The sequence below is a fragment of the Eurosta solidaginis genome, chromosome 5 (genome assembly GCF_040869045.1).
Source record: "Eurosta solidaginis isolate ZX-2024a chromosome 5, ASM4086904v1, whole genome shotgun sequence".
In the NCBI taxonomy this organism is placed as follows: domain Eukaryota; kingdom Metazoa; phylum Arthropoda; class Insecta; order Diptera; family Tephritidae; genus Eurosta; species Eurosta solidaginis.
The window spans coordinates 3,561,255-3,584,126 of NC_090323.1; the positions used below are offsets into that span (position 1 = coordinate 3,561,255).

Sequence of the window (22,872 nt, forward strand, 5' to 3'; positions counted from 1 at the left end):
CTTAAATGATCGTGCTATAGCTGTTTGAAAAAACATTTAGTAAACACAACAAAGAAATAAACTGAGATAACGGGTGTCTTAAACAACGAGTTATGTAGTTAGCAATAAATTACATACATACACATGCCTACTTTATAACAACAAATATGTTAGTTAACCTGCGTCGATTTGTATGGAGGAAAGTTAAGCCATATCGCGCCATCGATTTTTCGATAGGATTTGGGCTTAGTAAAAAAGTTCCACTACGCATACCCAAAAAATAATTTTCGAGCCTGCGAAAAAAAACGGCGAAAGGGTCAATTTTTGACCAAAACACTCCCCAAAACACAAAAAAAAATTATTATTTTTTTTTCAAAAAACTGTTGTAAAAACAATGTCGATAACTCAAATTTTTTGTACTACCGACTGTTTTCTTTATTTATTGTAAATTTGTTTTTTGGTTTCGGGTGTACAGTCCAATAAATCAGAAAAACGCCTTTTTTATTTTCTCGCCAACGTTTCGACCTTTTATTTTGGTCTTCTTCAGGGCCTAATGACAACAAGTAAGGAAGGTTAAGTTCGGGTTAACCGAACATTACATACTCAGTTGAGAGCTATGGTGACAACATAAGGGAAAATAACCATGTAGGAAAATGAACCGATGGAAACCCTGGAATGTGTTTGTATGACATGTGTATCAAATGAAAGGCATTAAAGAGTATTTTATGAGGGAGTGGCCCATAGTTCTATAGGTGGACGCCATTTAGGGATATCGCCATAAAGGTGGATCAGGGTTGACTCTAGAATTTGTTTGCACGATATGGGTATCAAATGAAAGGTGTTAATGATTATTTTAAAAGGGAGTAATCCTTAGTTCCATAGGTGGACGCCGTTTGAGATATCGCCATGTACAACCAACCTTTTTCCAACCAAACTTAATATACTCTGTGAGCTCTGCTCAACTGAGTATAAAAAATATAAAACTTAGTTTATAAGGCCTTGCATTGCAAAAGAGGGTTAATAATTATTAATTACATATACCAACAAAAGTACATATATAACACAATTATTGAAATCACAGATTCTCACTCAAAATTACTGCGTTCTTCCTTGTTAAGTTTTTTTGTATAGATATTTTGTTTTCATCATTGTGCAGAAATGGTTATATATAAAATTTTTAATTATAGGGCTTTGGGATTAGTATTTTATAAATTAGAACAAAGTTGAAAAGAAATAAGTATAAAATAACACAATGTAAATTCAAACAACAAACTATCAGACCAATTCTAAATATTCTCGCGGAATTTTGTTCTCGCGGATTTTTTTATTCCCGCGGAAAAATTCCTCCAATTCTGTTCTCCTAGGGAGAACAATAATTGGGGAATAGGAATTTCGAATTTTCGAAGTCAGCTGTTTTGTCAATTGAAATTTCGTTGCACATTTCTTATTTTGTTTAAAAAATTGAAAAGTTTAATTATTGTTGCAAATTTGCTGGAAATTAAGAAATAAAATATAAACATTGCACAGTATTTATTGCATTTCATGTGTTATTCACTGAAATGAGTAATGAATTGGTGCCACAGCAACATCAACAGCGGAACATAAGCAGAAGACGGCCGCATAACACAAATCTGCCGGAGTTGCCTGCTTTCATTCAACAAAGCAATTTTCTGGCGGCCAAGTTGAGTTGAATTCGTCCTTCATCATATGCCAAAATCTATTTAAGCCTTATTAAAAAATCCTTGCGCAATTTCTGGATGGCTGCATCAAATTTGTATACCAAGAGCTCTACCGTTGCTTATGATATACTTTTCAGCTTAAAATAAAGAATATTGTGGTTGTAGTTGTTGTTGTATTAGAAGTGAGAATATTGTGGTAGAATATAAATACATCTTTTAGCACAAATAAGTGTTCTTTTTTAAAATAACCAATTTCCTTTAACTATTTTGATGCATTCCCTTTAATTTAACAAGTGAAAAAACTCCTATGAAATGGCAGAGAAATCTCCCTCTCCCTCACATTCATAATACCTACTTTTCTCCCATAACCGGTTTCCGCTTTTTCGAACATTGTTCAGAATAGGAGGAAAGGGAGAAGTGAAAAAACTCACAAGGAATTTTTATTTAGAATACGAGGAATGGGAGAAGGGAGAAAACTCGCACGGAATTTCCGTTTAGAATTGGGCTGTATATATATACGTATTTCACGTTTGTTGATATTTTGTCAGCCGGTTCGTGCTTGATGGACTATGTAGAGCAGCTGATGATTGCTGACATCGTTAGAAAACACACGTGTAGATGTCGCTGATGTTTTTAGCTTCTACGCTTCTTTTATTAACGCAGTTTTTATCAGCTTTAATAAATATTTCTTCTAATAGGATTCTTTTTCCCCAACTTTTCTCTCTAGCCAATACTTTAGTTCCTTCGAAGTCAAATCTATGTCCAAAAGCAATAGCGTGGAGAGCGAGTGCACTTTTTTCTGTTTCTTTCTTCTCAACAGTTTTTCTATGTTGATTTAGGCGTTTGTATAAATGTTGAGATGTAGTGCCTATGTAACTTTTCTTCGCTGGCAGTCGATGCAGTCTATTTTGTATACAACGTTCTTTTCTTTCTTTGTTGGTATTTTGTCTTTAATCTTGTTGTACATTTTCCCAACATTGTTTTTATTTTTGTACGCAAAACGGACGTTGGCAGTGAACTCTTTGAATTTGTTTGTAATACACTTTGTAACATACGGGAAATATGAAATTGTCATAGTTTTAATTTCTGCTGATGGGTGATCCCATTGGGCAACCGAAATTCTGTGCATAGAATTATATACTAAGTTTTATATTTTTTGTCATTAGGCCCTGAAGAAGACCAAAATAAAAGGTCGAAACGTTGGCGAGAAAATAAAAAAGGAGTTTTTCTGATTTATTGGACTGTAAACCCGAAACCAAAAAACAAATGTCGATAACTGTTTTTAAGGCACCGGATACGATTGTAAAACGTTGTTTTTTCTCCAAGCTCACTGCTAAGTACCTTACCTTGTACTGTTTCTCTTTGGTGTTTTCACGACAAACGCGTGTTGCAAATAGGGGCTGTAGATCTAGGAGGGTGCTGACCTTTTTTTATTTAAGTCACAGTATGCTCACGTTTTCCATGTGATTTTGAATGTACCAATGCCATTAGAGTATATGGGTATGTACACATAAACATATACGGTACTTTAGGAGAGATAAAGGCAAAGCTTATCATCACACAATTTTTACACGCACTCAAATGAGAGGTATTTCAAAGTGACATACATAGGTATGTATGTATGTAGCTACCTTCATACATACAACTTCACATATTGGAGTGTAAAAGAAAAGGGAGATCTACATGACAAATAGTAAAAAAAAATATCATCTCAGGTTGGATATAGACAGCTATAAACGACACAACTTACAACAAGTAAGGAAACCTAATTTCGGATGAAACCGAACATTACAGACCCAGCTGTACACTTGAAATGCTGTTGTTGTTTGTTTTGTGTGCTTAATAGTGTGATTCTATTCCGAACTAATTTTTCTTCGAGTTATAGCTCCCGAAACAGAAAATTGCTGAGTCATAAAAGGGGTGGCGCCATGCACATTTTTTAAAATTTGATGTTTTTCCTATTTATTGTTGTAAATCCATGTATTATGGATAAATCCACTTGGGAAATGAAATACCATTGATATAAAGCTCTTTTTTGCGCAGATATACATACATATGTAGCTTATTTTATTCGTCCACCACCCTTTTAAAAATCTTTTATATCAAAGTGGGCGTGGTGGTCCTTAGCCGATTTCGTTAATTTTTTTCAAAGCATTCCTTATAGTAAAGGCAACCTCTCTGCCGAATTTTGTTACGATAGGTTTAACGCTTTTTGATTTATGATTAATATTTGTAAAATTGATTTTATCACAAGTGGGCGGTGCCACGCCCATTTTAAGAATTTTTTTCAAAGTTTTATCAAGAGTATCAAAATCAGTTCACACGTCAAATTTCAACATTCTAAGTGTATTATTTACTAAATAACCAGGTTTTTTGTGTTTTCCAAAATGATATTGTATATATTATCATCCGATTTCGCTCGTTTTCAATGCCAATCTATTCTGGGTTCAGGTAAGCTCGTGTACCAAATTTCGTGAAGATATCTCAATATCTGCTCAAGTTATCATGTTAACGGGCAGACGGACGGACGGACGGACATAGCTCAATCAAATTTTTTTCGATACTGATGATTTTGATATATGGAAGTCTATATCTTTCTCGATTCCTTTATACCTGTACAACCAACCGTTATCCAATCAAAATTATAATATCCTGTGTACAAGTACAGCTGGGTATAAAAAAGTTGACATACGTACGCACTTACATTACTATATTACCTACATATGTATGTATGTATAAAATATGCATGCTTATACATACGTGGACAGTTTGTAAATGACTGACAATATTTACCAAAAACCGAACTAAAATATGCAATTAAAGTTTTACTTACATTATACAGTGAACAATGCTACAAATCTTGAACTTGACTTGGCAATGGTGAACTTAGCGTGGCAGATCGAAAGAATGTATAAAAAATAATTTGTTTACACAAGTTACACTGCATTTAAATAATGTAAATATGTAGTTGCTCTCTCAATGTTTCCTTTTCATAGAAAGGTACTTAGCAATTCGCCGCGTTGATATTTCATTAAAGAAAAAGTTGAAAACAAACATCACTCACTTGTTTTTATTGAATTTTTAAATAAAAAAAACGGCACATGAAGGAAGAATGCACTATGCAAAATCAAAAGTGAAACAAAAATATTCAACTTTTCTATTATCACCGAATCAATATTGAACCTTCACAGAACGCAGCCACCTCACTTATAGATGTGTGTATGAGTGTGGTGTGTGTGTGTGGAGCCACCACGGTAAACGACCACGCTCTTTCGCCACAATTCACAGAATGAGCGACGCGTCGGAAATTGAGTCAACGATCGTTTGCCTGAAGAGCGTCTGCTTTTAAAGATAAACTCACCACTCACTTTAAAATTGTTTGCTCACTAGTAAATTTTATCTTTTCACTTTTTCAATTCATTATTGTGTTTTCCATTCTTCTTTAATTTTGCTTGTAATCATGGCTGCAGCCATCTCCGCTATTATTCACCAGCTTATTATTATGCCGCTTTGGGCATTCTTTGCTCTTATTTATTTATTATTTTAACAAAAGCCTAGAAAATAGAGCACATTTTTTTAATCATATAATACTTTTGTAAAATTAGCTTAAAAAATGGCAAAACTTAAACACTGAAAGCGAAAACAAATTATTGACCAAACTATTCAAATGTGCACATTTCAAGCTTGCTATGAGTAAATTTTATATTTTTTTTTTTGTATTTTCAAGTGCAGTGTTTCACTCTGTACAACAAGGAATTTGAATTACTCAACAAGTATGAAATGCAGATCTTTCAAATGTAAATTTTCAATTCCAATGCACACGTTATAACATCGCGCGATTCTCTTAACAACTGCCCACATTGGTTGCTTTGTTGACTTTTATCTCATGCAGGAACATCAGCAAGTGGTTTTTCATTTATCACACAACTATTTCGCACATATCTACATATGTATGTAGATGCATATACCTATATAGGTATTTATCACTTTGTTTTAAAGATTTTTCTCTCTCTTTTTTAAGGATCCTCTTTATAAGATTGCATTTAACATCCGCACATTTTGTTGATTGTACACCTCAACACGGCATCGTAAACAGCAACTGATTGCCCATGTGAGAACAAAATTAGAAAATACCCGCCATCGGATGTGCGACCAGAGCATTACAGAAATTCAACTCACACCATGGTTCAACTATATACAGGTTGGCTCATCTGTAAAGCAACAAAATATGTCTGTTCAAATTGTCAAAATCTGTGTATTGGTGTTGGAAACATAAAACTTAGCAGTTTTTGTATGTGTAAGTAAAATGTTGCCAATGTGTTGGTTTCATTTGGGTTTGCCATCTCCTTTTGACAATCCCTTCGACCATGCAATAACATAAATAAAATCAGCTGATGAGATGAGCCAACCTGTACATAATTCAACCATGACTCACACTCTTAAACAATAACAAAAAGCAAACTAAACAAAACGTCAGAGAGCGAGTCAATTTATTAGTTAACTAGGACTAAACGCAAGTTAGCTTTTGAAAATCGGACAAATAGTGATTTGTATTGCAGCACCCTGTTGATTGTGGGCGCAAAGTAATAAATGTAACCGGTTTTTTGTTTATTAAAATGTTTTGCTAGCAATAGTAAGTTGGATATCGTGCGCTGTACAGAGTCGTTGGAATGCAAAAATATTTTTATTAAGAAAATTACCGGAAATGCTGTGGTGAAATTGTATTTTTAATTAAAATATTAGCTTCATTTAAATTTAGTTGAATTATTGATTTATAACGGTACTTAGAATAAAACATATATATATTGAAGTATATATACACTTATATACATATGTATTCAACATTCCACATTTGAATACGCGAGCAAATTTGAAAACACCCCACAACAGATGCACTTAAAATCGCAAACAAGGGCGTATACTTGGGGGAACGGGTCACTGCTATACTCTTAACCCAATATTTATATTGCGTTTGTTACAATAATGTCACTATCCAAAAGTTTAGAGCTTCTGCCTATAAAATCTAATCTGTCGGCTATCAATCTAAATCCTTACAGCAGTTAAATAATGTTGGCGGTGGTACGAGAAACGTAGCGTCTACTGAAGGCACTCATTATCCCTACATGATTTTATTCAATTCTAGTCCAACTTGCTCTTGGGTACTTAATTTCTTCTTTCTTTATAAACAGGTGGGGCTAAAGTTTCCTGTCGACTCCGAACGGCATATCTCAGGGCAAGCGACTCTTTGCAGAGAAGCTTTTTATGACAGGAAGGGTTGTCAACCACTGCGCAATGATCTGCCCCTTACTACGGCAGCCGGCTGGAGTGATTAAAATAGGAATATGTCGGATGTGCAGGATCATATGCCGTTATATAAACAACAATGTGAAGTGGATATAGCATGTACTAGGTAAGCACGTATGCAACTCAAGAAATGTTGTCCTGATACAGACTGATGTGAGCATTGAACTGATAAGCTGGTACGCAGATCTTTTTCTACGTGTCATGTCCGAGATTTTAATTTCACACTGTCCAATCGACTTGAGAGGCGGAGCTTCCCTAAAACGATGCAATAGCATTAAGATTGGCCGGGCTCAGTATGTCATAGTTGCTGCGTAGTGGTTCCAACGTTATTATGATAAGGGTGCCAAATATAAATAACCTTAACAATAGTTATATTTTGTCCCAAACCTACATACGCCCCTGCTAACTCTATACATTTATAAGTCTGTGTGTGCAGTATGTAGTTACTAGCAAAAAACAACTTAATTGATAAATCAGTCCATAGACGTATTGGGTATTTTATTTGAGTTCTACGACACTCGCGTATAGTAAGTTAAAGCGCTCTGAGCAAGCGCTTATCAACAAAAGAACCAGTAGATAGCTTGAGACAGGCTAAGTTTGGTACAGACTTACTGAAAACGATGGAAGAGTACGTTTCTATAGGAAAATTATGAGTGTTATAACATTGGAAGCTCAATAGAAGGTGTTCAGTTGACCATTGAGAACGCAATCGGAATCAGTTGTTTGAAATTACTTGTTTGTAAATGTGTTGAACGCGGTTAAATATCTGATTAGATTTCCTTTAGCAATTAAATAAATACAGTTTTTCGGTGTCACGTATTTACATTGTACAATTTCAACATCGACTAAATACTGCAGAACCATTGAAAATTATGGTACAGAATCTACTATAATTGTAAATGTTGAATAAAAGAAAAAATCTCAAAATAATCTATTTAAAAAATTACGAATGGCCACCGCAACTGACACAGAGCAAAGTCGGCGCATCCTTTGCGTAGGTATCTGCGTACTAGATGTTATACACGTTGTAGAGCAGTATCCTGTCGAAGATACCGATAAACGGTGTGTGGCTGGCTATTGGCAGCGTGGCGGCAATGCTTCCAATAATTGCACTGTATTATGCGAATTAGGTGCCCCTGCTATTGAGTTTCTAGGATTTCTGAGCGCCTCAGTTGCATTTGGTTTTCTCAATGAGGATAGTCGAAAACGTGGTATTATATTGGAAAACTGTCCGATCACAGATATGGATCCACCATTTTCATCGGTTATACTCAACAATGCAACTGGTTCACGTACTATTATTCATTCTAATCCCGGGTTTCCATCGCTCGATTATGAACACTTATCACGTCTACAACTGAATAAATATTGCTGGATTCACTTTGAAGGTCGTAATCCTGAATCTATTTTAAAATGCATACACAACATTCGTTATTACAATAATCTATTGGAAAATTCAAAAAATCGGATAAGAATATCAGTCGATTTGGAAAAAATTAAGGACGAAATACTTGTTTTGGGTGAGGCAGCTGATTATGTTTTCCTGGGAAAAGATTTGGCACTTCATTTAGGTTGGACTAAGCCAGAGGAAGCGGTAATGGGTTTATATAGAAGACTTAAACCTCAGCGTGAACTAAATGATGCAAAACCAGCTATTATATGCCCGTGGGGTGCAGAGGGTGCCGGTTGTGTCGACCCGCAAGGTAATTACGCTTTCGTACCTTCCAGTCCAGTTATTGAAATCGTCGACTCGTTGGGCGCTGGTGATACATTCTGTGCTGCTGTAATATATGCTTTACAAGAACTCAATAAAGGTTTACAAGAGGCCGTACTTTTTGGGCATGGCGTGGCTGGATACAAACTTGGTCATCGAGGCTATGATAGTATAAGGAACTTTTCGTATTGTAATTGTGAAGCATAATGTTTTAGGCATTCTTTCTAAAATAAAACGAGGATAATTCGAATTAAATAACCACTTTTTAAGAAGCTAAGAATCAGTTTCAAAAACTTGATGCTATGGCTTAACCGAAACTTAATTGATGGAAATCATTCAAGGAAAATTCAATGAAGGTCTCTAAAAACGCTTTTTTCTTCGGTTAACGATTTATTTGAGAGGTGTTTGAATCACCAATAAATTAAAGGGTTCCGGTTCGACAGAGATGAAGATCCCAAAAAGTTTAACTTGCAGATGTGATCTATATTTTTATATGAATCAATTGGGCACTTCACAAAAGTTTCAGCTTCGTTGTAAATTCTGAAGTTTTTAGTTGTTTACATGGTTTCCAGTAAAACTTTGATTTACTTAAATATAGCACATACGCCGAATAGGAGAGCCAGTAAATCTCCGAATTTTTTACTATCATACGAAAAGTTTTCAAATCGAATGAAATTTTATTGGAGCTACTGTATGTATGCTGCCTCCACTTGCCATACAGTCACTTGGTAATCCTGTTTTTTGTCGCTTGCATTTTACTTCAATTTCGGCTTCTAAAATTTCCCTCCCATTTTCGACGTTTTTATTCAGAAAATTTTGCAGAAAATTTGTGTGAAAACATTTGAAACCAATCAAATTTTTCTTTGTATTGCAAATGTTCCTTTAATTTCTGATCCAAATTCCAAAGACGTCAAAATGCTTTCCTCAATTAATTTTCTATTTTTAATATCGCTAGCGGTCACGACGTGGATAATTCTTTGCTATTTCAAACAAATTGAACAACAACGAGAAGAGCAAATGACTGTTGAAGTCCATATGAGTAATTATTTTTACAATTTATCTCAATCTCATTTGCATTAAAAAATGTCCTTCTGTTTTAGATAACGCATTTGAAGAAAATATAAAGCCGAACGCTTGTTTCGAAAATTATGATATATACCTAAACTTTCTGGCCGTTTTTGCGTGTATCTATGCGTTGGCAAAAGTCACGTCCGTGGCAGAAAGTTATGTGGCACACCAGGTAAATGCTCGCTTAAAGCATGCAAGATTCCTAAGTAGCGAGCATATGGAACCGACGACCATCGAAGAAATCCGCGTACATAATCTGCGACTTACAATGCATATCGATTTCTTAGAGAAGGAGAATGCAAAATTAGAACAGAAGATTAAGCAACTCGAACAGACGAATTTTATGCTGGGTGGCAATAGTGTCACCAATACTAGTGCATTAAATGGTACAGTCAAAACCTATGTTGACGATACTAAAACGGATCAGCAGACCAACAACAATAAAGCACTCCCGAATGGAATGCCGCATACCTGCATCTGTACCGAAAGGGGCAGTTCAGTAGGTAGCGTGGACAGATCCGCGAGTGTGGTCCGTAATGGTGGACTAGTTTTGAATAACCTGGTGGGTGGAAACGAAAATAAAAACATGAACATGGATGGCATCGATGAAAGAGGGATGCTAAGATTTCGGGATATTTCCATTCGAGATCAATATTTTCAGCTTACAGAAAAGGTATATGTAAATGAGGGCAAAGTTAATTTGCAATTTCAAGACTTTAACCAACAAGGTGGTAACATCACACAGATGCCGACCTGGAAGAAATATCTGGAAATGCAAAAACATGCTATACAAATGCCGACCGCGTCTGAAGCGGCAGCGGAAGTGGCAAATACTTTGCCTGCTGTTGTATCCACCGAAGAACTACAAACCATGAAAGGTACCGAGCAGCAGAGGGGCAAACGGCAACCACGTCGTACACGCTCACCCATATCAACAACAACGTTAACGAGAAAACTACGATATTATCAGACATCTTTACATCAGGCACACCATAAACACATATCACACACAACTCTCGCATTGCCTATAAAAATTTTCTATAAAAACCTTTTTGTATGTCTATTGTGTTTGTTCCTGTAGTACGGGAATATGTTGTTTTATATATTTGTAGATATTTAGAATATCCTGTCTTCTCATATCTCAATATTTACAGGATGCGTTTTATCAAATTCAAATAATATGGAATAATGAAAAAATATATATTCAGCGGCATTTTTTATTTCTATGAGATTATAACACCGTTATCGCTACTGTTGTAATGAGGCGACGTAACGATTGGATTGATTTTGTTGAGGTTGGAAAAGCATTATTCAAACATCTTTATGCAACTTTGCTAATTTGCCCAAATCCAAATATAGATGACGTCAAATCACCGTATAATAAGTGGGCTTCAAGGCAGGTACTAAAATTTCATGTGCATTTAAATAAATTTTTTTGTAAATCCTCTTATGTAAAAAACATTGGTAAAAATTGTAAAACGTGTGTGTAAAATATATACTATAGTGTTCGCATATTTATTAACCAAAAACTTTGCTTAATGATGTTCACCTGGGTTACTCTGTCGAAGCAAGAGCAAAGAGGATAAATATAATAAGAGACTTACTCGCTACTTTGCGTATTTTTCCGACTGTATTTAATTAACTAATTAATACATCAACTTCCGGTGCAGTACGATTTTGACATTTTTCTATCGAATTTACAAAAACAAAGCACAAGGACTTTTATTTATGTTTGTAGGTATGCCACCATGCTGCCACCTTGTATCGTTCCGAGTGATGGGATGGAATTGGGTCGTCAAAGTTGAGTGAAAATAGACTAGCAGCTATAGATAGGATTCCAGACAATTGAGGCGTATTCTAGTTTTGAACGAACGAGAGAGGTATAAAGAGCCTTCCTTGTATAAGGATCCTTAAAGTCTTTTGCATATCTAGGAAGAAAGGCAAGGTTTTTGTAAGCCTTGGGAAGCATATAAGAGATATGATTGACAAAAGAGAAAAAGGAATCAAAAACAACACCTAAGTCAATAAATTCATTAACCGAAACCAGTCGAGCACCTGCGATATCGTAGAAGGTGGAATATAAGTTAGATGATTTAGTAAACGACATGTGGAAACATTTATTCACATTGAGGAAGAGATTATTGGCATTACACTATTCAATAAGATTATTTAGGTCATTTTGTAGGAGTAGGGAATCCGACTCGCCATTAACTCTATGAAATAACTTTAAATCATCTGCATATAGAAGGAAAGAGGACGAAAAAAAACAGGAACCAATATCATTTATAAAAAGCACAAACAACAAAGGCCCGAGAATGCTACCCTGTGGAACTCCAGACGTTGTATAAAAAGGTAGGGACTTGCAGCCCTCGATTTCAACACATAGAGACCGGTTCGACAGATACGATTTTAACCAAGATAAGAATACAGAGTGAAATCCAATATACTAAAGTTTAGATAGTAAGATTTGATGTGAAACTTTATCAAAAGCCTTTGAGAAGTCGGTATATATGGTATCAACCTGGCAGCCTTCCTTAAATGCAGAGATACAGAAATCAGAAAACGACCCTAGATTAGTGACAGTAGAGCGGCCAGCAACAAACCTATGTTGACGCGGGTCAATCACCCTTTTAATGATAAAAGAAAACTTCTCCTTTATGATTTTTTCGAAAAGCTTTGAGCATACTGTGAGTTTGGCAATCGGCCTATAGTTAGAAATGTCATTTTTATTACCAGATTTAAAAATAGGACAAATTGAGCTCCTTTTCCATCTATCGATAAAAGTTCCAGAGTACAGAGATAAATTGAAGATATGGCAAATGGGAGCGCAGAGAGTTAAACTACAGTGCTTCAGTAAAAAGGCGCAAAGGCCATCAGTGTCACAACTTAGCGAGGGTTTAAGGGAAAGCATAGCATTGCGAACATCATCCTCTGAGATAATGAGGGAGCCAAAATCAATCTGATCACAAAGTCCCGAGCGCGAATGAGAGCCAGCCAAACCTACATTGGCATCATTAAAGTTAGATTTAAAGAATTCCGCAAAAAGCTCAACTGTTTCAGTTAGCGACTGCGAGCTTACCCCATTAAAGGTCATACAGATCGGAATATTCGTTGAACCACGTTTGGAGCGGATAAAGTTCCAAAAGGCTATTGGATTTTCTTTAAGCTCATCTTCGAGCCTACGCATGTAGCGATTATAAAGAAATTTATCGAGAACATTAAACTGCCGCACACTATTAATGTTCTGTTCCCTAAGAGAAATGTTTTCCCATGACCACTCGTAGCAGACTGGTGGCTCTTATTTATTTATCCTCTTTGGCAAGAGTGTGTTTGAGATTGAGACACCAAATAATAAACGCAGTATTGCTAAAGTTGATGCGAGTATAGCGTTCCAATGAAGCGTGATCCAGATACGGATGGAAATTTAACATCCCTTCAAAAAACGCGAGTACTCCATAAATAGTGTAAGGAATACTCCTTTAGGAGTATAGGAGTGTTCCAAAACTAATCTGTATTCATACAAAAAATGTGATCCAATTAATATTGCGATGTCCTAGGAGAGAAGTAGGTGATCCCACTCTCGCTTTGTTTGAGAGTGTTCCATAGAGTACATACGTGAGAGTACTTTCCATCGCAGTGAATTTAATTTAAAATGAACACTGCAGCTGGAGCAGCACAATTTCTATTAATTTTTTTAAATTGACAAAACTGATTTTTATCATCACCTCATTAAAGCTTTCATTGAAGAGAAGGTGGTCATAGGCAAGGTACCTCAAAGTGTTCTTATGGGGCTATTTTCACAGGGATGCCATATTAAATAAAAATAGTTGACAGTCAGGTAGTTGTAGATTTATCGATTATATATCGAGTAGGAGAGTTATTGAATCGTCTCTCTATTGACAACTGGAATTTTGACGAAAAACAATTGTAAATTTATTGCGAAAAAGTACAAATTACTTGGAAACAAAGTTTTCTCCTTTACATTTCTGTAAAAAGAGCACATCATCAAAATGGGTAAGGGGTTTAACAACTACATGTGTAAAAAGTTCTTCCATCCATCTTCTCGGGATAATCTTAAAAGAGTAAGTACTATGTAAAATCTATTGCACACATTTTCGTAATTTTCTGTAATTTATTTGTATTAACTTTATAGGTATGGATGGCTGAACAACAAGCCGAAGCTTACAAGAAAAAGCAGGAGGAGCTGCGCAATCAGTATGAAAAAGAACAAAATTTGCATGAAAATAAGGCAATGCTGAGTAAAGACAGTAAGGACAAGTTAAGCGTAAACTTTATGTACGAACCACCACCTGGTGTACGAAAAGAACGGGAAAAGGATGATACAGAGCCGGAATATAAATTTGAGTGGCAACGAAAGTTCAATGCACCACGTGAATCTTACTGTAAAGGCGATACAGAAATTCGCGATCAACCTTTTGGCATTCAGGTACGCAACGTACGTTGCATCAAGTGCCATAAGTGGGGTCATATTAATACTGATAAGGAATGCGGAATGTATAGTATATCAATGAGCGAAGCACGTAAGCTGCATTCGGAAGCAGAAGCTACTGAAATGATGGCAAAGAATGTACTTGAAGAGCAGATGAAGGAGGATGGTTTAGTTATGAAAAAGTCTGCACTTGAGCTGCAAAATATCAAACAAATACATCAGCAACATAAATTGGTACCAAGTGATGATGAAGATTGGGAAATTAAGGGAGCGACACGTGAAGGGAATACAGAATTGACTTTTCTTAAATCGTTGAGCAAAGAACAAAAACTGGAGTTGTTGAAGAAATTGGAAAAGATTGAGAAACTGAAAAAGAAAAAAGATAAGCACAAACTGAAGAAAGATAAAAGCCATAAGCACAAAAAAGAAAAGAAAATGAAAAAGCAGCGTTCAAAAATTTCGAGCAGTAGCAGCGGGAATTATAGCGATGATAGTGAGTGTGATGAAAATGACAAAAGGAGCAAGAAAAAGGCAGAACAGAAAGCAAAAAAACGTAAAAACAAAATGAGGAAAAGATCCAGTGATGAAAGAGTATCTTCCAACGATTCGTCTGTAACTTCCAGTTCTAGTGTAGAAAGAGACTCACATAATAAGTATAATGCCAATAAAGATGCGGAAAGACGTGAATATCAAAAAGGAGCCGATAATGGCCGTGACCGTAAAGAATACAGATATGGAAGTCCGTCTAGGTATGAGCGACAAGGTAGGAATCGGTCCCCTGAACGCAATGGTAGACAACGTAAACGTTCAATCGATCAACGAGGTTGTAGTGCATCAAGAGAAAATGTATATAGACAATCGAATAGGGATCGCAGAGATCGCAACAGATCGAGAGAAAGACGGCGAGAACGTAATCGTTGCTAAGCAATTAAGTATGTACGAATGTCGTGCTGGATATAGGACCCAGTTTCAATTTTGATAAGTTACATATAGATCACTTATAAATAAAAGAAATACTGAACCAATTCTTTAATGCTCAAAAAATTTAATTATGTGGTATGAAACTAGTAACTTCTGCACCTTTTTAACTCTTTGAAATATTATGCCGACAGTGCTGCGACGATTTGACTTTAAAAATTTACTTTCTAATACTTGGCCTTTATTTAGAAAAACACGGGTTCCAACACTGAGTAAAAACACCTTCACCAGGACGCACCCGATGAACTCTGTTATCAATATACGTCATTTTCAAAGACTCACGTGAGAAAACTCGATAAAAGTTTGCAAAGTCAACCCCAGTAACTGTACTTGGCCGTACACGCAGCAGCGTCGTTCCAGGACTTAGACTCAACTTTTTTAGAGTGTTCTTCTCATAACAATAGCTAATAGCAATATTACATATGTACCTATATCAGTAAATACAATAATTGGATGTTTCACATATTTAATGCATGAAATTCTAAATATAATGCTTTAAGTTGGATTCAAATTGAGTTTTTTTATGAAATCGTAACGAACAATTTAATTTCTAATGGCGGGGGTAGTGCTCGAACCAGCGGTTACACAAAAATCCGTGCCGTGATTACCCGAGTCTCGTGGAACATTCTAGAGAAAAAATTGTTCAAATAAAATTCAAGATAATATTTACACTTGCACATTCACCTTAACCTGAATATGACTTTTAAGCATTGCTGCACGAAGAATAGCCATACGCAGACGACGTTGATATTCTCTACCCATACTAATGGCACGCTCAAAAGTGCTATTACGCTGGTCTGCCTCCTTGGCGCACAATATTTTGTTTTGTGAATCGATACGCGCCTGAATTTGACCATCTAATATAAGCTGCATTACCTCATTTTCCAATGCGGGTACACTGCGATTAAAAGCAGTTGCCATTTTGCGCATATCTGCAGATAGATAGGGGCTGAAGTATTGAATAAGCGCGCGATTCCGTATCTTTGTGTATAGTGTATTAACATGCGGGGCTATATACATATCAAGCAACAAGTTGTCACGAATCTCATCAAGTAACTTTAGGCAGGATGCGTATTTGGATTCATAAAATTTAAAAATTATATCACGCAACTGTGGCTCCAATTCAAGAAATAACTTAAATGAGCTAGATGAAATAACATTCTTCTGCAATTCCTGCCGATCGAATGTGGCTAATGCGCATAGACCACCATACATAGCAACATTGTTTTGTGATAGCATCTCTGGAAATTCGCAGTGATCGAAGCTCGCTTGTAAAAATTTCTTAGCTGCCGATTTATATTTTTTTGTCTGCAATTCTGCCAGACCGGCAGCGCATTTGAGACGTGTTGCGACTGCCTGAAAATATAGAAAATATACAAAATATTACAAAATACATATTTTTGAAACACATACCAGGTTAGCTTCCTTTGGTCCTTCCATGAAATCAGGTGTGCTTTCTGCTTTGTTGACGTAACTGAGAACATGTGCCCAGTTTTGTAAGTATAACGATACCTTGATCACATTGAGACACATATTGATAACATGTTTGCCACTGGTGCAATAGTCGCGTGCTCGCGAATAACATTTCAATGCATTGGTTAAATCTCCACAACTCAAATAATGATCACCCAAATCATCATGACCACGTCGTATGCTCTCTTTAATCGAATTTGATTTATAATTTTTCAAATCAGAGTCTAACTTCTCCAAATTGAATGCGGCTTGTTTACTTTTTGTTTCAACCCAATTGCTATCGAATGCAGGCAAGTCCAATGCATCGGCAGCAACGCCACCTGCAGCACCACCAGCTTGCGTTGCCGATTGCGCTGCCACGTCGGGTAGGGCAGCAGCCCCGGCAGCTTGCCCGGAGCTACTTGCACCATTAGCATTTAGCTCTGTTAACTTTTTGTGCAGCGATTGATACATACTAACATTGTAGGTATTCATGACATGTTTTATTGCCATCTTGAGAGCCTCGACACGTAGTAATGGACATACATCAGCCACAAATTTTAAACGATATAATGTCGCTAATCCCGTATACGAATTCGCATACACTTCAAGATCGAGCGATGGATTCTCAACAATTAGCTGGTGCTCCTCATTGTTATCATTGTCCTCAATGGGTGCGTCCACTTGCATCGGTTCGATAGCATTCTTTATAATGCGGGTAAGGGGCAGGGCACAACAAAGAAATACTGATGTTTAGTTATTTGCGTAAAGAGCAGTATTATTTAACACAACTTACCTGCGCTAGTTGTACCGGCATCAGTGACATATTATTTAACGTATTTATTGAATTAATTTTTCTTTTAGCCCACACAAATAAGACGAATTAAGATTTTCCAACTTTTATCACAAGCTAGCCTGAATTTGGCCAATCGTTTTCACACAGCGGTTTTGACAGATTATTGCCTCCATCAGATTAATTAATATTACCAGATGTGCAGAAAAAAAGAAGTGTCCATGTAAGAAATGGCAAAGTTGTCGAAATTGCAGGCGCAAACTTCGGTGGAAAGCAGCGGAGCTTCATAAAATTCTAGTAGGACACTTTCACCACACCAAAAACTTTAACACAATTTTTAACATAATTTAAGCGCAAAAATACACTGATTGGAGTTTTAGAAAGTAAAAGTTAAAATTCTGAACATATTAGCTGAATAAAAAGTGTACAAATAATTGTTAAATAACAAATACAGACAGTGGTAATTTAACAAATTCTGCTGTGGTAAGTGGTGAATGTGACCTACTAGAATTTTGTGAAGCTTGCTTCACACGATTTTTCGTCCCTGCAACATCTTACTTTTCGATAATATTTAAATAAAAATAAATAAATGTAAGGCGCGATAACCTCCGAAGAGATCTAAGGCCGAGCTTCTCTTCCAATTTGCGTCGTGCTCCTCTTGATTTTCCCTACAAATTGACCGGACGGGACCTACATGATTTTATGCCGACTCCGAACGGCATCTGCAAGGCAGATGAGTTTTCACTGAGAGCTTTTCATGGCAGAAATACACCCGGAGCGTTTGCCAAACGCTGCCGAGGGGCGACCCCGCTTAGAAAAATTTTCTTCTAATTGAAAAACCTTATTTCTAAAATTTTTGATGTTGCTTTGCCCGGGGTTTGAACCCAGGGCATCCGGTGTGGTAGGCGGAGCACGCTACCATCACACCACGGTGGCCGCCGATAATATTTGGAAATGGTAATTCTATACGACATCATGACACTGCTAATATGCGTCCAAAAATATCGAGAGAGTTGTCAAACGACGCTTCTTGACATCAGTATTAATAATCCCAAGGCGGAAAATAAAAATTTTAACTCGTTCAAAATATATTAACGTAAAACCGAAAAATAACCCGTGGGTCCCTCCGAAACCGGGGGTGGGTTCCATAATATTTTTGTGCAGAACACCTTTCTGCATTGGCGGCCTTCGGTCACGCTTATAAAATATTACCCTGGGTGGGAGCAATACCGGTTTTGAGACCAAAACTATATTAACGCAAAACACTTATGTTCACAATAATTTTTTTGTGGGTTTAACAACATTACAACTACCACATGAGAATCGCCAACTTCAACTGAAAATATCTCCGGTCAGAGATAAAATTTTTCTTTTTCGCCTTCGGATTATTGTTGTCGAGGTCAATACGCGTCTTTTGACACCTCTCTCGATATTTTTGGATGCGTATTAGCAGTGTCATGCTGTCGTATAAAATTACCTATGAAATCATTTGTTCTGTGCCAAATTGTACAAAAAAAAGGAATTTGCCCGCTCGAAACTTTTTTACGTCATTCGCAAACCTAATATAATGGCTGTGTGTTTTTTTACATCTATGGACGTTTACGCTTAAACTTTATATGGACTTTAAATACTCCTCTGATTTTGATGATTTCACAGCGTAAAAATATAACTGAAGCGCACTTTTACAGAATGTTATTTTATGTTGCTTCATCTGACAGACGAGTTCAATGTATAACTGTAACTATATGTTACTAGGCATAGTAGCTGTGACTCGAAGCTAAAATTTAAGATATTGCCAGGCTTCTCTTATATTGCGCTTCCGGTTTGTTTGAAGTGATAAGGACGGAGAGTACGCATATCTCTTCATTCGGATTCGCATGAAAAAACATGGTAAATTCTAGCTTTTGGCTATCTCAAAAGTACATCAAAGCGACGCCACGTATAACATGCCAACTTAATAAAAACACACTGCGGCAGTTTTCTGTCAAAAATGTCTCATGCACATATAAATTGTATGAGAGCAACCGAAATTGAATTTACTGCGTAAAAAGCTAACTCGATTTCCAATTTTTGTTTCCGCATGACATTTTGGTTTGACGTTTGCATACATGTTTTACATTGTTGCAACGCATGCTTATTTCGGTTTGGGCAAAAAAAGCCGTTTAAGTGCGTGCGTGGAAAAACCACAATGCGTTTTTCTCAGATAACCATACCCATATCCATAATCATCTCAATGTGATCGATTAATGGTGCCTTAACCTAAAATTCGTGAAAATTTCATAAAAATGAAGAAAACGCAAAAAATTACAAACATATTCGACAAAATATAAGTCTTTTAGTCATAACGTATCCAAAACAATGAAGAAAATCTTCAAAAAGTTATAAAATTCACCAACTCAAATATTTTTAGGTTATGGATATGGCTAGGAAGCTAGGAACCAAAAACCAATTGATTGGCTATGGAATGGCACCATTAATCGATTAAATTCCTTTCCATAAAGCGCCAAATACACGACACGAACATTTACGCGAACATACCGCAATCTTGTTCGCAGCTTTGGCCATACACCATACGAACTTTTCGCCGAACATTAGTTCTCTTTCAGATTTTTTATTGTCCATTTTACTTTTCCGCGCACGTCTGTTCCGTTCAGAAATTACTACGATTATGAGCTATTTCGCCATACACGCACAAACAGTTCGCGCAAATGTTCGCCAAAAATTAAAATATTTTGATTTTTGGCGAACATTTGTGCGAACTGGCAAACACCACCGTACACGACAGAAAAGATCGCAGAAACATGACATAACGGGAATGTTCGCGGAAATGTTCGTGTCGTGTATTTGGCGCTTAAGGTAGGTTCGATCAGCTGATTTATATGGTTATGGCTTTATGGTTATAAGTCACCATTAATTCGCCCTTAAGGCATCCTATGTATTATGTCCGAGCGTTCATTGTATTCGGGCTATTGAGCAGCCCTGTGTTTATTTTCATGGCACTTGTGAATGAGAGGAAGAAGAAGGCGAAAGCCACATGTTGCAAAGAAAAGATAACCGGTGTTTTTGATAGTTTCAAGTAAAAAATTAATAAATAATACAACTAATTTATAATTATTATAAAAAACATGACCGAAGTTAACCTCGATATCACTAAGCAAATCACAAGCATTCAACAGCAGGAAGAAGATCAAGATGGTGATATGGAAGCGGTTCCTTCAGCAGAAGAGACGTCAACAACAGAACCATCAAAGGAAACTGATGAATTCAATTATTTAAAACGGGACGAATTTACTTCAGAAATTTATAAAGTAGAGGTACGAAACTTGGGATACTTTGGCATTGGTGTAAGTTATGTTAAAAATTATAACACATGGAGGGTCCAGGTAAATATCCTTTTGCATATTTGTAGGAATTCAAAAAGCTATTGAAGACGAAACTCAGTTTAAACATGACTAAAATCAAATCACCTCGCCGTAAAGATTTTGCCTTTGTCTGTTTTCGTACTAAAGGAGATCAAATACGTGCCATTGAATCTCTTAGTGGATATAAATGGAAGGGTAAAGTGTTACAGGCACACGTAAGTACAAAGTAACGATGTATACAAATATTTATGAAATCCCTTTTGTTTATATAAAGGCTGCAAAGCCGTCTGCTGATCCACTACAGAAGCGGCGTAATGAAGATGCACAGCGAGGTAAGAGTGAACCAGAAGCAAAACGTCACCGTAACTCCGCCGAAGCTATTTGTCCCTATGCCGTGTTTCCTTATGAAGAGCAACTGCAAAAGAAAAACAGTGAAATGCAAAGAATACTTGATAAATTTTCAAATACATTACGCAGCACTAATCCGGCGTTTAAAAAGGCTAGGGGGGCACTGAAGTTTGAAGGTGTTAAATCATCTCCGCAAATCAATGGTTATCGAAATAAAAATGAATTTACTGTTGGTAAGAATGCGCAAGGTGAAATAGTTGTTGGTTTTCGTTTGGGTAGTTATGCTAATGGGTCTGTTGAAGTGTCTGAAGTGGAAGAACTCCCACACATCCCCGATGCAGCTAAATGGGCTGCGAGGAGTTTTCAAGAATACGTTAGAAACTCAAATTTTCAACCTTTCGAACCGGAGGACAACTCTGGCCATATACGCCAGTTACTGGTGCGTACATCTGCGCACTCTGGTGAGATAATGTTGGTCGCGGGCATTTATTCATCAAATTTAAACGAAACGGAAGTGGCAAAGTTAAAAGCTGATCTAAAAGAATATTATGAAAATTGTATCGATCAAGAGCGCGGCTTTAAATGTACCTCATTGTATTATCAAGATGTAAAACATCGTTCAGTTGGTCAAACGGTCTCGCCAGTGGATCATCTATTCGGCAGCACGCATAACACTGACACTATACATAATTTGTGCTTTAAGATAAGTCCGCTGTCCTTCTTCCAAATAAACACAAAGGCCGCAGAGGTACTCTATAGTACGGCCATTGAATTGGCAGCTCCACAAAATCACTCCACAGTGTTGGATATATGTTGCGGTACGGGCACAATAGCTTTAGCTTTCGCTAAACATTGCAAACAAGTTTTAGGCGTAGAAATTATCCCGGAAGCAATTAAGGATGCCGAATCCAATGCTTCCGCTAATGAGGTTACAAATTGTAAATTTTATGCTGGCAACGCAGATGACTACATACAATCAATGGTGCGTGAAGTAGTTTACGCCAACGCGCCTGGAGCGCCATTAGATCTGATTGCAGTAGTCGATCCACCCAGAGCGGGATTACGTAAGCAATTTAACCTTGTTTTTGATAATAAAATAACATGTTCTCTGTTAATTTCTGCCAGATAACAAGTCAATTGCAGCTATACGTGCAGCATCGGCAATAAAGCGTTTGGTATATATATCATGCAATCCAGTGCATGCGCAACGAAATTGGATTGAATTGGGTCGCCTAGAATCAAAGCAATATAAAGGTGATCCCTTTTTTCCGGTAAAAGCAGTTGCTGTAGATATGTTTCCACATACGAAACATACAGAATTGGTAATTCTTTTCGAACGGGTAGGCGAGTCGGAGCTGGGTCCTCAAGATGACACTAAAACGAATGGTGAACGCAATATTGAGGTGGAAGTCGACAGAGAGGAGGTCGAGGTTGAAATGAAGAATAAGGCTGAAAAAGGCGAAGAGGTTACTGTTTACAGCCCCGTTGATGCTGACTCAAAATAAAATAACTTGTGCTATACTGCAAGGCTTAAATTATAGGTCGATTGTTTTTATTATAATGTAAAGTGAAAAAATGATGGCCCAAAAATAAATTTTCTTTATATACACCACACAGAGTTCATAGTATACATAGTATATGATGATCAAAAACTAGATATGTAAATGCGCAAATTATTATAAATACATCACCCAACATTTTATGGAATTGTTTATCATATTCAAGTCTTTTTCATTCATTTCCTT

General features: G+C 36.6%; 5 protein-coding genes across 15 annotated transcripts in view; 3 read left to right on the forward strand and 2 right to left on the reverse strand.

Moving 5' to 3' along the window:
• Positions 1-5,737, reverse strand: part of LOC137253736 (receptor-type guanylate cyclase Gyc76C-like) — a 205,591-nt gene extending 199,854 nt beyond the window's left edge. The window contains exons 1-2 of one of the 7 annotated variants that reach the window (XM_067791156.1): positions 5,518-5,737; positions 4,492-5,212 (exon numbers count right to left, since the gene is read on the reverse strand). The gene's annotated coding sequence lies outside the window, so the exon portion shown is untranslated. Of the gene's footprint in view, positions 1-4,491 lie in introns of all 7 variants that reach the window. The other 6 variants (XM_067791155.1, XM_067791154.1, XM_067791152.1 and 3 more) reach the window with 6 other exon arrangements.
• A 1,360-nt stretch (positions 5,738-7,097) lies between these two features.
• Positions 7,098-11,248, forward strand: LOC137253739 (uncharacterized). 4 transcript variants are annotated; one of them, XR_010953875.1, is made up of 5 exons: positions 7,101-8,665; positions 9,632-9,715; positions 9,777-10,622; positions 10,899-11,039; positions 11,104-11,247. XR_010953875.1 is itself a non-coding variant. In XM_067791165.1 (4 exons), the coding sequence occupies exons 1-4, from the start codon at positions 7,912-7,914 to the stop codon at positions 10,823-10,825; spliced, it is 1,815 nt and encodes a 604-aa protein (XP_067647266.1). In that variant the 5' UTR covers positions 7,098-7,911; the 3' UTR covers positions 10,826-10,890. The 4 variants fall into 4 exon arrangements, 3 of the variants coding, with proteins under 3 accessions (XP_067647266.1, XP_067647265.1, XP_067647267.1); XM_067791165.1 differs by lacking the exons at positions 10,899-11,039; positions 11,104-11,247 and having other exon boundaries at positions 7,098-8,665; positions 9,777-10,417; positions 10,490-10,890; XM_067791166.1 differs by having other exon boundaries at positions 10,899-11,248.
• Positions 11,249-13,655: 2,407 nt separating this feature from the next.
• On the forward strand, positions 13,656-15,683 carry LOC137254146 (corepressor interacting with RBPJ 1). Its single transcript, XM_067791881.1, has 2 exons — positions 13,656-13,826; positions 13,898-15,683. The coding sequence occupies exons 1-2, from the start codon at positions 13,755-13,757 to the stop codon at positions 15,116-15,118; spliced, it is 1,293 nt and encodes a 430-aa protein (XP_067647982.1). The 5' UTR covers positions 13,656-13,754; the 3' UTR covers positions 15,119-15,683.
• On the reverse strand, positions 15,353-17,563 carry CSN1b (COP9 signalosome subunit 1b). The gene is made up of 4 exons (XM_067791880.1): positions 17,421-17,563; positions 16,586-17,329; positions 15,857-16,528; positions 15,353-15,799 (listed from the first exon to the last, which is right to left on the reverse strand). Exons 1-4 carry the CDS (start codon positions 17,448-17,450, stop codon positions 15,716-15,718), a joined length of 1,530 nt encoding a protein of 509 aa, XP_067647981.1. The 5' UTR covers positions 17,451-17,563; the 3' UTR covers positions 15,353-15,715.
• A 2,872-nt stretch (positions 17,564-20,435) lies between these two features.
• LOC137254079 (tRNA (uracil-5-)-methyltransferase homolog A) lies at positions 20,436-22,741 on the forward strand. Of its 2 annotated transcripts, none has more exons than XM_067791781.1 (4): positions 20,436-20,761; positions 20,827-20,994; positions 21,054-22,191; positions 22,253-22,741. In XM_067791781.1, the coding sequence occupies exons 1-4, from the start codon at positions 20,543-20,545 to the stop codon at positions 22,630-22,632; spliced, it is 1,905 nt and encodes a 634-aa protein (XP_067647882.1). In that variant the 5' UTR covers positions 20,436-20,542; the 3' UTR covers positions 22,633-22,741. The 2 variants fall into 2 exon arrangements, with proteins under 2 accessions (XP_067647882.1, XP_067647883.1); XM_067791782.1 differs by having other exon boundaries at positions 20,436-20,731.
• Positions 22,742-22,872: the final 131 nt, after the last annotated feature.

Coding starts and splice junctions, on each gene's coding strand:
- LOC137254146 (XM_067791881.1), top strand. CDS start 13,755: ATGGGTAAGGGGTTTAACAACTACATGTGTAAAAAGTTCTTCCATCCA. Junction 13,827..13,897: donor CTCGGGATAATCTTAAAAGA/GTAAGTACTATG, acceptor TTAACTTTATAG/GTATGGATGGCTGAACAACA.
- LOC137253739 (XM_067791164.1), top strand. CDS start 7,912: ATGGCCACCGCAACTGACACAGAGCAAAGTCGGCGCATCCTTTGCGTA. Junction 8,666..9,631: donor CGGTTGTGTCGACCCGCAAG/GTAATTACGCTT, acceptor TAATATCGCTAG/CGGTCACGACGTGGATAATT. Junction 9,716..9,776: donor GACTGTTGAAGTCCATATGA/GTAATTATTTTT, acceptor CTTCTGTTTTAG/ATAACGCATTTGAAGAAAAT.
- LOC137254079 (XM_067791781.1), top strand. CDS start 20,543: ATGACCGAAGTTAACCTCGATATCACTAAGCAAATCACAAGCATTCAA. Junction 20,995..21,053: donor GTAAAGTGTTACAGGCACAC/GTAAGTACAAAG, acceptor GTTTATATAAAG/GCTGCAAAGCCGTCTGCTGA. Junction 22,192..22,252: donor TCCACCCAGAGCGGGATTAC/GTAAGCAATTTA, acceptor AATTTCTGCCAG/ATAACAAGTCAATTGCAGCT.
- CSN1b (XM_067791880.1), bottom strand. CDS start 17,450: ATGTCACTGATGCCGGTACAACTAGCGCAG. Junction 16,529..16,585: donor GACCAAAGGAAGCTAACCTG/GTATGTGTTTCA, acceptor CTATATTTTCAG/GCAGTCGCAACACGTCTCAA. Junction 15,800..15,856: donor AAAGTCATATTCAGGTTAAG/GTGAATGTGCAA, acceptor TTTTTTCTCTAG/AATGTTCCACGAGACTCGGG.